Here is a 16,011-nt window from a genome sequence, read left to right as displayed (position 1 = left end):
AAACCACAGGAACAATATTGATACTCGTCGGAAAACCCAGAAATCTGCAGAAATTAAGAAACCTGGTTGTGCAGAAATCTGCCAGCTGACCTTTCTGCAAACGGTGACGGGATCAATCGATCGAGAGAGAGAGAGAGAAACTGACATGGAACTAAATTTCTCCCCATTCCCATTTTCGCAGTTCGTTCCTTCTGATTTTGCCACTGATCGTCTTGGGCAGCTCTTGTACGAATTCCACCTTACGAAATAAGAAGAAGAAAAAAGAAGAACCATAACTCCTTCTTTTCTAAAGTCAGGGAGATCGAAGTAGTTCCTGAATTACGACTCCAGCTGAGATCATTTCCGCTGCTAAGAAGGTGGTGGTTAAATGAGACACACTCTTTTTGCCATGGTTTGTTAAGCCGCAAACACCACAACGGTATTTCGTGAAAAGAAGGACTAGAATGCAGAATACAGATTAACAGAGTTGGAAGGGATCTTGTAGGTCATCCAGTCCAACCCCCCCCCCCCCAATGGGCTAGGGGTGTCATGATAGTAGTGTTCCAATATCCAATGGGCTGCCACAAGGAAGAGGGGGTCAACTTATTTTCCAAAGCACCAGAAAGCAAGACAAGAAACGATGGAAACTAAGCAAGGAGAGAAGCAACCTAGAACTAAGGAGAAATTTAAACTACCCAGTGGAACTGCTTGCCTCCAGCAATTGTGTGTGGTCCATCATTGGAGGCTTTTAGGAAGAGATTGGACAACCACTTGTCTGAAATAGTATAGGGTTTCCTGTTTGAGCAGTGGGGTGGACTTGAAGACCTCCAAGGTCCCTTCCAACTCTGATATTCTGTTATCGCCCTCAGGCTTCTGAATAATTCAACACTACCTAGTTATAACACTCACCTTTCTGGGATACTTGTATGGCGCTGTCACTTTCTTGACGTGGTCTTGCAGCTCCCGAGTTAATTTCTCTGGGTTGTGTGATGCGAACTCAGGAGACAAAACCACAAATGCTTTTACCACCTGGAAAACAAAACCATTCATAGTAGCTACTGATCAAGAGGTCAGACGAAAAGCAGGCAGGGTTGTTTTTTTTAAATGAAAACCAAAAGGCAGATGGAAACTTTCCCTCCCACCTCAAAGAATGAGACTTCGAAACTCAACACATACCATGCAGACTGGAGAAAGAAGCGTGAGATCTTGATTCCACTATAAATAGGGCCTGTGTTTGAAACATGGCAATCCCTGGAATTCTTTCCTCATGGCTTCATTAACTTTTCTGGAATCAATATACTATACTTACAAGGGATTCTTGCATGCTTGAAAACTTGTTGCGCCTATTTCCACTTCAATTTGTCGAGAGAAGTCTGACATAGTGTCAGGATTCCAGCAATTGCCCTAATTAAATCAAGATTCTCGAGCCAAGAAACTTCCAAGGATTTATTAGAGGCGACCTACCGGCCCTGCCCTGTATGAAGCCAACTCTGGCATACGTAATTTACAGTCCCCTATGGCCCTGTTTCCCCCCTCCCCCCCTGGGTGTGTCATAAATCATATTCTCCAATTGAGCACCTTCACGGGCTGGGTGTCATCATTCACATTCTCCAATTAAATATATTCGTGAGCAAAAGCTCTGGTATTTTAGTTACAGTCTTTTAAAGATAAAGAGTTGGAATGTACTTTCGCTTTCAAACTACTGCACTGCTTTTCCATATTTCCTTCCTCTCCCCTCCTTCCTCTTTTATGGCAACTACTAAAACAGGCATAGGAATGTTTTATGAGTTGACACATAGGATATATATTGGGATTGAAAAGAAGATATTTGTCTCCTGGGGATTTATTTCAAATATTTTTGTTGTGGTCGTTACAAAATGGAGTCTTGTCTAATCCTGGTTTAAAGTAAAGAACTAAGAGAAGGGAAAGTGATGACCCAAAAGATGTCCATCAACAAACAACCTTGGTTTGTGGCATAGAGATGCCATCACTACGAAGGTTGCAACATGTTAAACATATATTTACATGATGATAAAGAAAAAAACTAAGACTCTATTTCTGCCACAGGTTAAGTAGTGGCTTCCTTAACCATAACTTTCTGAATCAGTCACCTTTGGGTTCATTCACAATCAGCCATGTTTTGCAAACCACAATATTTGGTTTGCACAGTTTGTCAAGCAAATACCAGGTGTCATGCTGTGATATGTAAAATAATACCTGTGAAAATATAAAGCAATGGTAACACCATTTTTAACCTCTGTGTTAACCTAAGATATATTTACTGGAATATTATGTAAGAATTCTCTTGTTTTGTATAAAGGTTATATATTTGGCAGGTAATGTTGTCCAGTGACATGTTAATGATGGAGATTACTGGAAGTGGGTAAACAGGTTAAGAAAACAGATGTTATGCTACAATAATAGGGGTGTTGCACAGGGAGATACATAACTGGATAGACTGTGAACCCGGAAAAAGGGCAGAGACTATATTTGAACCTGTATATAAACCCCAGCCTTCTGGGAACCATGTCTTCTGCGGCCAAAAGCACAGAATTCCCTTTTGCAAAAGCTTCACAATAAAGCTCTTATTTATTGTTCACGTGTCTCCAGTTGTCTGAATACCTGAATGGCTGATCTTCTTTTTTAATCACACATGCAAGTAAAGACTCTAGACAGGCACCTATTACAATTAAATCAGCAGAAACGATACGTCTGCATCCAACTTTTTCTAGCAGCACCTAAGCAGGAAGAACAGAATAACAAGAGTTGGAAGGGACCTTGGAGGTCTTCTAGTCCAACCCCCTGCTCTGGCAGGAAACATTATACTACTTCAGACAAATGGTTGTCCAATCTCTTCTTAAAAACCTCCTTAAATCTGCAATTAATTTGCAGATTTATAGAAAAGCTTCATTACCTCCCGTCGGACTATATCCGGACTGCTGACCACGGCTGATTCAACTACTGCTGGATGCTCAATCAAAGCACTTTCTACTTCAAAAGGCCCAATGCGGTATCTGGGGAAGAAGGAACCAAATTATTGTCACTAAATGGAATGTAGGACTTTGGGTGTAGGTGTGGCATTTGGCAAATGGGACCTAGAACAGACCCCAAATTTGTATATCTAAATATAATTACAGTTCAATTGCCTAGTGTTTGGGCACTGGTCCTTAGCTGATCTTGTCTTAGTTCAAAAAGTTGAGCAAGATTGGATCTACTTAGATGGGAAAAAGAGATCCCTAAATCAGGATTGGAAATTTTTAAAAAAAGTTGAAGAAGGAATGAAAGAATATGAGAAATATAAAATCAAAAGTTTGGAGGCTGTTAGCTGATCATCTTAGCAACTCAGTCTAGGTAGCAACAAGGAACTGAAAAGAAATATTTCACACCATCAAAAAGACTCCACTTTAAGGTATTTATTATCCTAACTTTCATATTTTAATAATGAGGTTAATAATGAAGTTTAATGAAATCAATAATAAACCAGGACTGGCAATTCCTGTATCCTTTCCATGATTCTTTCTTTATCCTCAATTCTATTGGATCTTTAATTCTGGGTTCCTTGATTTTGACCAGCTCGGTGGAGTTTTGCAGAAACCACACCAACTAGAGTTGGACTTGGCCAACATTGAGATCTGAATGAAATCAATGATCATCAGAAGGGCCTTTCCAGACCAAGTTGGTCCTGACCCAGATGATGCTAACAATGATTTTGGGATGCTTTCCCACCATCCCACATTTTTTAACGTATATTGAGATGGACCAACCCTGAGGAGATGATGACATCATCAGACCTTCCCACAAACCAGAAATAGCCATCTTCATCCATCCAGCCTCGGTCACCGGTGATGTAAAAGTTTCCCCGGACAACTGCTGAGTTTTTTTCTGGGTTGTCCTGGACATGAACAAAATGACATGGATGATGGATTCCGCTGACACGATTTTAAACTATGTTCTGCAATTTATTTTATTTTATTTTATTTATTTGATTTGCCAATTGTTTACAAGATAATGAGTATAAGTTTATACATAGAAGTGAATACATGAAATGGGTACATATAAGAAAAACAAAAGAAGAATAAGAGAAACAATAGGACAGGGACGGTAGGCACGTTGGTGCGCTTATGCATGCCCCCTACAGACCTCTTAGGAAAGGGGTGAGGTCAATAGTAGACAGTCTAAGGTTAAAGTTTTTGGGGTTTGGGGAAGAAACTAATTCCCAGGAACTTCAAAGCAATGCAGTTTAACCAGGGACCTTCTTCTTCCATTCATGACCTTAATCACCCTCTGAATGGAACTAGAGTATTTACTGGCTGGATGCCCTCCCTGTCGCCAATTCAGAGGTTTTTTTCAGCAGATATATTCTCAGTGTGCCCAGAGAGAGAAATATCCGTCTCTAGCTAGGATCGAACCCAGAACCTCCTGATTGCGAGACGAGAGCAACATCTCTAGGCCACCACACCACTCATTTACAACCTTCATGATCAGGAGAATTTGCCCTCTCTCTAAAAATTATGTCACTGCATTTGAGGAGCCCCGTTGCAAGATGTTGATCATGAATGAATGGAAAGGATCATGAATGGAAAGTAGGGTCTTGCATGCAGCATTGCCTACTGCCCATTGCATTGACAGCAACTCTCCTCCATATGATGGTCTCCAGAATGTTGCCACCATTTTTGCGCAATGAGGAAAGACACAAATAACAATCCGATAACAGATAACAGATAATCAGAATCGGAAGGGACCTTGTAGGTCATCTAGTCCAACCCCCTGCCCAAGCAGGAGACCCTACACCAGGGATCCCAACCTTTCGATGCCGCGCCCGGTTCCGGCGTCAGCTGGCGCGCGGCCGGTTCGGCGTCAGCTGGCGCCGCCATCTTTTTGACGAAAATCACTTCCGGTGACGTCACGAGGTGATTTTTCGCAAATCAGCGCAGCGCTCCGTGAGCTTTTCGGGTAGAAATGGCTTTCTACCGGAAAGCTCATCGAGCGCTCGCCATCTTTCTTAAAAATTGCTTTTTACCAAAAAGATGGCGGCGCCCAGCAACCAGCGGCCCGGTAAGGCTTGTTCGCGCGGTACCGGTCCGCGGACCGGCGGTTGGGGACCCCTGCCCTACACCATTTCTGACAGATGGGACTCCAATCTCTTCTTGAAAGTCTCAAGTGATGGCACTCCCACAACTTCCAAAGGCAGCTTCTGTTCCATGGGTTGATTGTTCTCACTGTCAGAAAATTCTTCCTTATTTCCAGGTTGAATCTCTCTCCTTGTCCAGTGTCCATCCATTATTCCTTGTCTGGCCTTCAGAGGCTTTAAAAAAATAACCTGACCCTCTTCTCTCTGTGGAAGCCCTTCAAATATTGGAAGATGCCATCATGTCTCCCCTGGTCCTTCTCTTCACTAGACTAGCCAAGCCCAGTTCCTGCAACCATTCTTCATATGTTTTAGCCTCCAGTCCCCTCATCATCCTGGTTGCTCTTCTCTGCACTTTTTCTAGAGTCTCAACATCTTTTTTATGGTGTGGTGACCAAAACTGGATGCAGTACTCTAGGTGTGGTCTTACTAAGGCTTTATAGAGTGGTATTAGTACCTCCCTTGATCTCGATTGTATCCCTCTGTTAATGCAATTTAGGATTGCATTATTTGCATTCTGCAATTTAGGATTGCATTAGATTGCAGTCCCACTGCTTTCACTGAACTTCCTGATGGATGGAGGGAGGACTTCCTGATTCCTTGCTTACCACGTAGTGAGAGAAGAAGCTAAAGGGACGCTTGGGTTTTATCCTGATGGCGATGTCTCCTTCTTGTCCATGGGGCAAAATCTTGCCATCTTCATCTACAATCTAGGAAACAGCAAGGAAGAGGAAGGAAGTGCTAAGGTTAAGGAAAAGCAAAGGAGTAAAATTCCAACTCACTTTGGGGAGCTCATTCCATGTCATTTTTTTGGGCAAGAAGTGGGCTTCCCACCTTAATCTCAACTATTTTTTCATTTTTTATTTATTTATCTCAGATTGGCCCTGGGGTCTACTTATAATTGTTTGCTTGCTATCAGTTGTAGTTGATGGGGAGGCTGAAAAGAAAAGCCACCTCCTCCCACATATTTTCCTTCCCTGCTAAAAGTAGACCTTCCAACCTTGAACTCACCTGAGCCAGGTGAATGGTCCTTACCTGAACATCGTAAGGTGGAGCTGCAGTCCCCATGGAGCCCAGTTTAACTGATTTCCCCTTCTTGTTGGCTGTTATCATCCCCTGCAGCAAACAATTTTGAATACTCCTGGAATTGCCCTTGGACATTTCCATCCTTTCGTGGTCAATAAAATGAGGACCCAGATTGTTGGGGGCAAAAGGCTGACTCTGTAATCTGCTTAGAGAGGGCTGTAAAAGCACTGTGAAGCGGTATATAAGTTTGCTACTGCTTGCGAAGGAAGGAAGGAAGGAAGGAAGGAAGGAAGGAAGGAAGGAAGGAAGCAAGCAAGCAAGCAAGCAAGCAAGCCGTGGTGGCACAGTGGTTAGAATGCAGAATTTCAGGCTGATTCTGCCCACTGCCAGGAGTTCGATCCTGGTGGGGCTTAAGTTTGACTCAGCCTTCCCTCCTTCCAAGGTTGGTAAAACGAGGGCCCAGATTGTTGGGGGGCAAGAGGCTGACTCTGTAAACTGTTTAGAGAGGGCTGTAAAAGCACTGCGAAGTGGTATATAAGTCCACGTGCTAGTGCTATTTGGACTTATAAAATATCTGTACCTTCAATGAGCATTCCCCAGTCTTTGAATACCATTCTATGATAGAAAACACAATCTTTTGCATGATACCTTGAGTGGGTTTCCAAATTATATTTTTTTATCATGCAGCTCCATGGCCTTCAGCTGATACCTCTCCCCTATAGTTGGAGAGTCATACCACTAACTGTCCCTGCTTAATTCATTTACCCAGTTTCTTGGTTCAGACAATACCCTGAACTGTGAATGCACTAAGATGGGGTGCATTCACACCCAGCCATTAAAAACAACAACATCAATAATTTCTCAGTCCTAAATTTAACCATCTTTAGCTACTGGGTCCTTAACTATCCTGGTTAAGAGAAAGGAACTTTTATGTACATGCACATACGACTTCAGTTTGTCCATAGCCTTCGTAGAGTTGTAACCCCGTCTGTTTTTTCCATTGTGACACCACTTCCGGGTTCATTGGTTCTCCACCAGTCAAACAGTGAGACAGGCTCTTGAATGTGTAGCTTTATGCAGAGAAAAAGAAGAAAGAGACTGGTTTCTATAGTTATTCAGAGCCTCTATCATTAAGCAGGGTGTAATGAGGGTGGGGCTTGGTGCTCTCTGAGCTTGGTGGTTTTCTTGCAGACATTTCATTACCCAACTAGGTAACATCATCAGTACTGGATGAGCTGCAAATATTCTTCTTTATTGACAGGGTGTAATGGCTGATTGCAAATTCTAATCAGAAACATCCTTAGGTAGTGTTGCTAGTCAACGCTGTGTGTACTAAGAGTCTGTCTTGCAGATTTTAGCTGATTGGAACTTTTGCCTCTGTCTGTCTGGGTCTGTATTTCACTTTTCACTTTAGATTTATTTTTTTTAAATTAAAGTTTACCATCAAATAAAATACAAACATAAATTAAGAAAGTGAATGAGAGAGGAAGATATACATACATACATACATACACACACGGTTTGTTTTTAGACTGGATTAAGTGATGCTCATCTTTCTCAGTTAAAAAAGGAACTCAACATAAAACAGAAATGCAGGAGGGGAAAAATAAATCATTGGTACAAATGGCAATTTACATTTTCCCGAAGAGAGACAAAGGAAGGACTCATGAAATTTGCTGACAGAAATGTTGTATGTAGGTGTTCTCAGCTTATGACCACCATTAAGCCCCAAATTTTCTGTCACTAAGTGAGACATTTGTTATGTGAATTTTGCCCCATTTGATGGCCTTTCTTGCCGCAGTTGTTAAGCGAATCAGTGTGGTCGTGAAGTTAGTAACACGGTTGTTAAGTGAAACTTGGCTTCCCCCTTGAGTTTGCTTATCAGAAGGTTGCAAAACGTGACCCAGTAGCTCTGCAACTATCATCAATATGAGTCAGTTGCCAAGCATCTGAATTTTGATCGCATGACCTTGAGGATGCCACAAGTATAAGTGTAAGAAGAGGTCGTAAGTCACTTTTTTCAGTGCTTTCGTGACTTCGAACAGTCACTAAATGAACTGTTGTAAGTTGAAGACCATCTGTATAAAGTTGCAAGGAGGATGTCTACTGACCTAGAAGAGAACAAGCTAAGCTCTCTTTCCTGTATTGATAACTTCCAGTAGGCAGCAACTGCTCTGAAGGTTTTAGTATTACAGATTCCTTTGGCCTCACCGTTGACCAACCAACCAACCAACCAACCAACCAACCAACCAATCAAATATACAGATGGGTTAACTGATAACCAGCTACCTGCTAAGGTCCTGCTGCACCAGCATGCGGTAGGCTGTTGGAGCAGTGCACAAGGTCGTCACTGGGTACCTGGAAAGTGTCTAGAGAGAGATAAAAAGGAAAGGAGGAAGAAAAGGATATGAAAATGATGGAACTGCATCTTCCTCTTTCCTTAAAGCTCTTCCTGGGTTAAAGGTTGGCGAAGCTATTATCTTCTAGATTTTGCTGATCTGGAGTAGCCCATGATGAGATAGGTGGCAAATGAATTTAATGATGACGATTATTATTATTATTATTATTATTATTATTATTATTATTATTATTATTATTATTATTATTATTATTATTATTATTATTAATCAGCCATCAGTGCCAGTCAGTGATACTTGTGATACATTTTTAAATGCTCAGTTGACTGAGTTTCATGCTTAATGAATAAAATAACAACGACAACCATAATAATCTACAAATCCAGCATGTCAACGGAGATTCTCAGTCATCCAGGTCACGGCTGTCTCATTTTTTTCAAAAGGCAACTGGATTTTCTTGGGTTTTTTTTTCTTCCTTGAAGACGTTTCGCTTCTCATCCGAGAAGCTTCACCCTTCCATCTCCTCTCACCATCCTGCCAGAACCGATGAAGCTTCTGAGATGAGGAGGGAAATGTCTTCAAGGAAAAACAAGGCCTTTTCAAAAAAGCACTTTTGATACAAATCCAGCCTAGTGAAAGGCAAGGCATATTGGGAGTTGGAAAGTCAAGAAGAAATGAGAACTATAGAGCAGGGATAAGGGTGAAAGGATGGGTTCATTCAGAGCCAGGAGTTCCTAGGTATCTTACCTCGTCTGACCCACTAAATACCAAATCATCTATTGACACCACTGCTCATATAGGTTCATAAAACATAGAAACATAGAAAACTGATGGCAGAAAAAAAGACCTCATGATCCATTGAGTCTGTCCTTTGAGTTTTTTTTATTTTATGTTTTTAAATTTTTGTTGGATGATGGACCTGTGTTAATCCCAAGCCATCTTTAAAATCAGTTATGGATGGTTAACCCACTACCACCTCTGGAAGTTGGTTCTAAGCTGCCAAAATACAGCATTGTGTTCCTGTCTAAACCAGCAGACAGATGGACCAAGGAAGGAGCTCTTTCCTTAAAGCTCTTCCTGGGTTAAAGGTTGGCGAAGCTATTATCTTCTAGATTTTGCTGATCTGGAGTAGCCCATGATGAGATAGGTGGCAAATGAGTCTATCAAAGGTCAAAATACATTCCCCCAATGATTTGGATGTATAATTCTTACTTTTAGAACTTCCTTTGGGTCAAACTGTGGCATGCTGTGCATGAAGACACTGGTTCCTCGAAGCCAAGGGCCAAAGACACCTCCCATAGACCCCTTCACCCAACCAGTATCGGACATGTTCCACATGACATCTGAAGGTTTGAAGTCCAGCCAATCCCTGCAAGACACAGACATTTTAGATGGGATTCTGGATTACCTTCAAACAAACAAGATCTCACCTCAATTTTAGGTGACCTTAAATTTTCTACAGGGTTTTTTTCTGCAGGGTTCAAGATGTCCTCAGTTCTTTGTGGTTGTCCTCTGGGGCTGTCACATCTCCAAAGGCCTTACGTGAAACTCCAAGAGATGGAATAGACTGAATTCTGGTTGATTGGGGTCAAGTTCAAGATGTGTAAGAAAATTAAGAAAGATACCTTCCCGCTAGAGTTAAGCCCAAGGCTAAGCTGGTTTGAGAGTGTTCAGCCATCTTTGGAGAGCCTGTGGTCCCGCTTGTGAAGAATATAACCATTGGTTCATCACTCTGGGTTTGAACACAGTTGTGGCTGGAAGGAGCTGCCCTGAAAGAGACCCAAGGAAGGACATCAGCTGTGAACAGAAAGAAGCTTCATCCTTTTCACTTAAAATAATGAAAAATTGATCATCAAGATTGATTAGTTAACTGATCGCACCACTCCTAGAGGGATGTTTTATCTTCAGTGTTGACCCTCTCAGGGCTCTCTGTTGTATTCCCTGCCTGAGTAATGTAATTATCTGCCAGAAATTAGAGCAGAGTCTAACGTGTGTTGACTGGAAAGAAAACCTCGCTGAGTGTGCTGAAAATTATTCCCAGGTAGGTGTTTCATTTGCAGACTTAAATGCCTCTCTGACCTATAATGATGGTGGAAAAATGGCACTCAGAAATTCAAAGGATCTCTGTGATTGGTTTTAAGCACCTGCCTATTTTATTTTCACAATATTTAAAAAGCACCACCGCCAAGAGTGACTGTTATAGCTTGTTTTTCTCCCCCAGGAAGTAGATTTGCTTTACAAAATTGCGACCTTTAACATTTAATTCACAATTTTACATTTCGATCGCTCACCATTGCATGGAGAAACTGAACTCAAAGGGGGCTTGAGGGACAGAAACAACTGTAGATCACGAATCTTCCAAAATTGTTTTGAACAGTTACATATGATTTCTGGAATATGATGTAGACTCCCACGTAACATTCTCACCCGCCCCTTCTCAGAGCTTATCTACCCTTACCAGTTCTACTTGCCTATTTCTCATGACACTCCCAGGTTCAAATGATCCTGCTTTGGACACATTATGCAAAGACCCAACTCTGTCTGGAGAAGATTCTGGTGGTGGGAAAGGTGGAAGGAAAGAGAAGAAGGCAACCACCAACAAAATGGAGAAACTCAGTTACAGCAATGATGTGGGTACCATTGGAAGAAGTCAAGGAACAGACCACCCTGGAGAAAAATCTATCTATGTAGGTGCTAAGAGACAACAAGGAATGGATGGCATGTAGTCCATCAATCATCGTATTCTAGAGTAATCTTTTGGTCTTTGTTTTGTTAGATTCTATCCCGTTCTTTCTTAAAGAAGCGAAGGAGATCTATCTTCAATTTAGGGACCCAGTTTGGTGTGGTGATTAAGGCAACAGATTAGCAATCAGGAGGCCCTAAATTTTAGTCTTGCCTGAGGCATAAAGCCAGCTGGGTGATCTTGAGCCAACTGCTCTCTCTCAGCCCTGGGGGGAAAAAACAGGCAATGCCAAACCACTTCCCCAAAAAAAAAAAAAAAACCTCGCCAAGAAAATTGTAGGGACTTGTTGAAAACCAGACACAGTTGGGGAAAATGGGGATTTTTTTAAAAAAAAAAGCTCAGAAATTAAAGTGGTTACCAATTTCAAAGTGTCTGGCCATCTCAGTTTGCAGCTTTGTTGCATTTGTCCTTCTGGATGGTCATTTAGCCAAAATGAGTTCTAAAAGGCTACGGGTACTGAGTGCCTTCCCTCCCTAGCATACTTCCTATCCATTCTGTGCAATGGTGTGTGCTATTCAGAAGTTGTGGGAGCTTCATCATTGGAGGCTTTCAAGAAAAGACTGGACTGCCATCTCTCAGAAATGGTGTAGGGTCTCCAGCTTGGGCGGGGGTGGGGGTTGGGCTAGATGACCTATAAGGCCCCTTCCAATTCTCTGTTCAACTGTTATTTATTGTGCCTTACTCAAACAACGCCTTGAAATGTTGCCATCCTTCTCGCCTGCTCTCGGAGACCAACACCTTGGTTTGCAGAGAAGGACATGACGAAGAGACAGTCTCCACCACGGGGGCCAATGAATCATTTGTGATGATGCCTTTAGCTTTGGACACCTGGAGCCTGTACTGCATATCTTTGGCTGTCAGCTGTGGAGTCCCCGGGATGAAGGTGATCCCTGACAAGTTCAATAAATACATCAACTTTGAGGATGTTCTTACAATGTTGCTCATTCATGAGAAGCTTTGAAAGTCACCTTGTTCCATCCCCCCCAAAAAACAAGAATGTCTTAGCCACTGAGCCATCGCGTTTCTCTACAACAGTGCCACATACTTGGTCATATTCTCATATACCTGTCCATGTAAAGAAGCCTGCCCTTTATAAACCCTATAAGTCCAACCTAAAATTAGCCAGCCATACCATTGCAATTCTTCTTAGACTCATTGCCCATCAATAGGTATTCAAGAATCCGAGCTACTGAATCTGGTGGGTCTACTTTCCCACTGCGATGGGCCATCAGTTCTCTAAGAAAATCCAGAAGCCAAAGGCCATAGCTCTTTGCTGCCTACAGCAAAGAGTATTAAAAGATAATCTTCTTCTGGACATGGAAAGTCCATGCCATAAATTGACTATGTCTAATTTGATGAAAAGAAGGACTAGGAGTGACGTGATAGCAGTGTTCCAATATCTAAGGGGTTGCCCCAAAGAAGAGGGAGTCAAGCTATTCTCCAAAGGACCTAAAGGCAGGACAAGAAGCAAAGGATGGAAACTAACCAAGGAGAGAAGCAGCCTAGAACTAAGGAGACATTTCCTGACAGTGAGAACAATTAATCAGTGGAACCACTTGCCTCCAGAAATTAGTGGTGCTCCATCACTGGAGGCTTTTAAGAATAGATTGGACAGTCATTTGTCAGGAGGCTAGAGTAGAAGACATCCAAGGTCCATTCCAAGTCTGTTATTGTATTATTTAAGGGTGGAAACAATTGCTATGAGATACCTGAGCAGGTGTTCCTATGCCTAGATGGTCTTTTTCTTACCTGTTCTGATACATGCCACGGTTAGCATCCACCACTCTGGGATCCGAGGCAGAATGAGGATCACTCGGTCTCCTCTCTGCAGGCCACAGGGCCCTGTGAGTACATTGGCCGCTTTCTTGGAGACAAAGCCCAGTTTTTCAAAGCCCCATTTGACTTCTCCTCCTTTTCCATCAATCCACCAGAAAGCTGGATGATAAGGTCTCCCTCCATCCTGCGAAACAATATTGAAAGAGACTATACTCGTAGTTTCCACCACCGTATGAAGAATGCCAGTCTGGGGAGGTTCAACCAGACAATAGAGAAGGTTTCTTCATTGGGATAGTCAGCCAAAAGTTATGTCTTTAGTTCTTAGAATGAGAAAGGAAAATAGAGAAAAGCTGGCTGAGCCTAATATAAAAATTCAGAAGAGTTTTGTCTTCCAGCTGTGTGGACTTTACCTCCAGAATGAATCGTCGTTGACTTCAGAGTTCTGGATGTTGTTACAACTGGAAGATTGGGGAAGATTGAGGAAGGATAGTTTAATGTTTTTAATGTGTTTGGTTTTATAGTTTTAATATGATTTTATACGTTTTTAAAATTCACTATTGGCGGCTACCCAGAGTTCGTTAGAAGATGAGCTGCTATATAAATGTTTAAAATAAAATGAAATAAATATTTTAGAAACGTAAAAAAATTCCAGTGAGCAGGGATTTTCAGGATTCAGCTGTTTTTATTTTCTTATTTCTTCTCCTTTTTTGTTCTTATTCTTACAAAAGAATATTTTCCTTGTCTCCTTCTTCTATTCTCCCTAAGAATAGAATTCTTAAAAAAGATAGAAATTGTTACTATCTCTCATTTTGATTTATAATTTATATCACCTTGGGTTTTGCTGTTATTCATCGTAGACCAATTTTATTTTATTTTTAAAGTTCTAAAGTGATGCAGAAATTGTAACATATAGACAAATATTTGTGTTACTTCTGACATTTTCAAATTTATATTTCTTGTAAATCTCTTTCTTGCTTATGTTATGATATTCTTTTTTTTAAACAAAGTTTTTATTTTTAACAACAAACATAGAAACAAAACCCTCTTTCAATTATATACATACAGTGTGTCAATTGTTTACAATCTTTTGTGCTATCCTTTTTTTACCATTAAGTCATGATATTCTTGAAAAAAAGAATACAAAAAAGAAAAAGAAAAATGCAAACAAATAAACCATTTTTAATTTAAAAAGTTAAGATAAACTATCCTAAGAAGAGAAATCTCACCTAGACAGAAAAAAAAAGTTGTATTTATTTATCACAATTTTAATGTGATTTTATACATTTATACCTAGATTTATGCTTTCATTTTAATGTTGCAAGCCATGCAGAGTTGCCTTGATGGGCAGCAAACCAATTTAATAATTACAAATAAGTGAAATAAATAAAAAGCAAGTATGCAGGTCATCAGGTTAAGTGGTGTGACGCGAATTATAGTTATAATTTCCAAATTTCCAAAGTACAGTTCTCTTTTGGAATGGAGCTCCAAACAATATTTTCTTCCATAGTGCCGTTCTCTTAATACAAAACAAGAACAACAATAACAACCCACTACATGATTTGCTTAAAATTTGGGGCTGACCATCTGGTATGTTGTCTCATTTCTCTTCAATTGTTTAAAGAAAAAAAATGAGATATGGGGACATGCACATCAATCAGGAACCTTACCTTTTCAATTTTAGACCATTTATCCAACACGTCATTGGCGAAATTGAAGTACTTCGGCACCTCTTTGTCCCCTCGATTGATGGCTTCAAACTCGGAAAGATTGAGGGACGTAAACAGCCTCACGGCTTGGGGGACCGATCCACCAAGTGTCCTGCTGCTGCTCCAGATGGACTTCAGCAACTTGTGGTTGATGCATAAGATCTTCATGGCTGAAGGGGAGGCTATGGTGAAGACCACACAGTACTTTACGAGTTGGTTCTTCGGGGAAGGAAGAAATGAGAAATGGATTTGTCGTCACGTCTATAGCATGTCAAAGGACACCTAAGCTGGATGTTGAGGTGCGTGTTGATTCTTCTCCTTCTAAAATGTCTGTTGGCAGCAGGAAGGGTCCAGGAAATAATTTTATTCAAGAATGTCATTCATCAACTAGTGGCCCAAACCCATTGAGATGAACGAGGCATGTTCTACCATCATGTTAGTAACGTTGGGCAGCGCTCGTTCCTTCACCTCTCTTCAAAACTCTCTCTCATAGAATTATTCCAAAGGCACCGATCACTTACAAATTCACATCTAACTTGGCCAGAAAGAGACCTTGGAAAAATCAAGGTTCTTCAAGGTTCCTCGCTACAGATAAGAAATTGTGGAGACCATAGCGAAGCAGGGAGAAATTATAAGGTAGAAATGGCAAGGAAAGGTAAAATAATGTGGTAGTTCTTACCTGAAAGTGGCCAGAGGGGGACAAGCTCTGTTCAGTTTGCCTTTCAGAAGCTTCTACAGGTGAGTGGAAATGTCACTTCCTCAGTTTCTCTTCCTCAATCATACTTTCAAAAGCCCAGAAGATTATCTTTGTGCAGTAGGTGGCTTACAAAGAAAAGTACTTTGTGTTCATGGGAAAAGAGTTATTTTTAATTTCTCCAATTACACTCCTCTTTTTTCTTTAAAAAAAAAAAGGCAAAACAGTGAAAAGGGAGAAGAGAAGGGTATCATTACGGCAGGATTAATTCTGTGCAGGTGACCAGTCATGTAATCTCGCCAAGAGGGGTGGACATGGTGGAGGAAGATTTCACAGATCTATGTCTTGCCTCCAGAAGTTTTGGGGTTTTTAAGAAGAGATTGTCTGAAATAGTATCAGGTTTTTCTTGCTTGAGCACGGGGCTGGACTAGAAGACCTCCAAGGACCCTTCCAAGTGAAACAACTTGCCTCCAGAAGCTGTAAATGCTCCATAACATTTTAAAGAAGAGATTGGATAACATTTATTTAGATAAAGGATTTTGATGTTTAGTTAATAATGACTGTAAGTAGTAGTAAGATTCAGCAGCCTGGTTGTCTGTTGG

At 41.1% G+C, this 16,011-nt stretch overlaps 1 protein-coding gene across 1 annotated transcript; it reads right to left on the bottom strand.

Annotated features, from left to right (window-relative positions):
- Window positions 1-32: 32 nt before the first annotated feature.
- LOC113424094 (acyl-coenzyme A synthetase ACSM4, mitochondrial-like) lies at window positions 33-14,883 on the bottom strand. The gene is made up of 13 exons (XM_087942143.1): window positions 14,677-14,883; window positions 12,983-13,193; window positions 11,916-12,123; window positions 10,116-10,259; window positions 9,703-9,859; window positions 8,423-8,502; window positions 7,080-7,203; window positions 6,143-6,223; window positions 5,716-5,817; window positions 3,744-3,871; window positions 2,894-2,993; window positions 889-1,008; window positions 33-238 (listed from the first exon to the last, which is right to left on the bottom strand). The coding sequence occupies exons 1-13, from the start codon at window positions 14,881-14,883 to the stop codon at window positions 152-154; spliced, it is 1,749 nt and encodes a 582-aa protein (XP_087798269.1). The 3' UTR covers window positions 33-151.
- Window positions 14,884-16,011: the final 1,128 nt, after the last annotated feature.

Source organism: Notechis scutatus, chromosome 12 (genome assembly GCF_049901735.1).
Source record: "Notechis scutatus isolate UNSWTSFEM ecotype Mainland chromosome 12, rNotScu1.2, whole genome shotgun sequence".
NCBI classification, from domain to species: domain Eukaryota; kingdom Metazoa; phylum Chordata; class Lepidosauria; order Squamata; family Elapidae; genus Notechis; species Notechis scutatus.
The sequence above is the reverse complement of the archived record's forward strand: the minus strand, read 5'-3'. Positions and strand labels throughout refer to the sequence as shown.

What these genes read in the sequence shown, in the direction of transcription:
- LOC113424094 (XM_087942143.1), bottom strand. Translation starts at nt 14,883, where the DNA reads ATGAAGATCTTATGCATCAACCACAAGTTGCTGAAGTCCATCTGGAGC. An exon ending in GCTTCTTCTCTCACTACGTG is followed by an intron (nt 3,872 to 5,715) that starts GTAAGCAAGGAA and finishes GTTCATGTCCAG; the next exon opens with GACAACCCAGAAAAAAACTC. An exon ending in GATGTCATCATCTCCTCAGG is followed by an intron (nt 2,994 to 3,743) that starts GTTGGTCCATCT and finishes CTTCTTCCCCAG; the next exon opens with ATACCGCATTGGGCCTTTTG.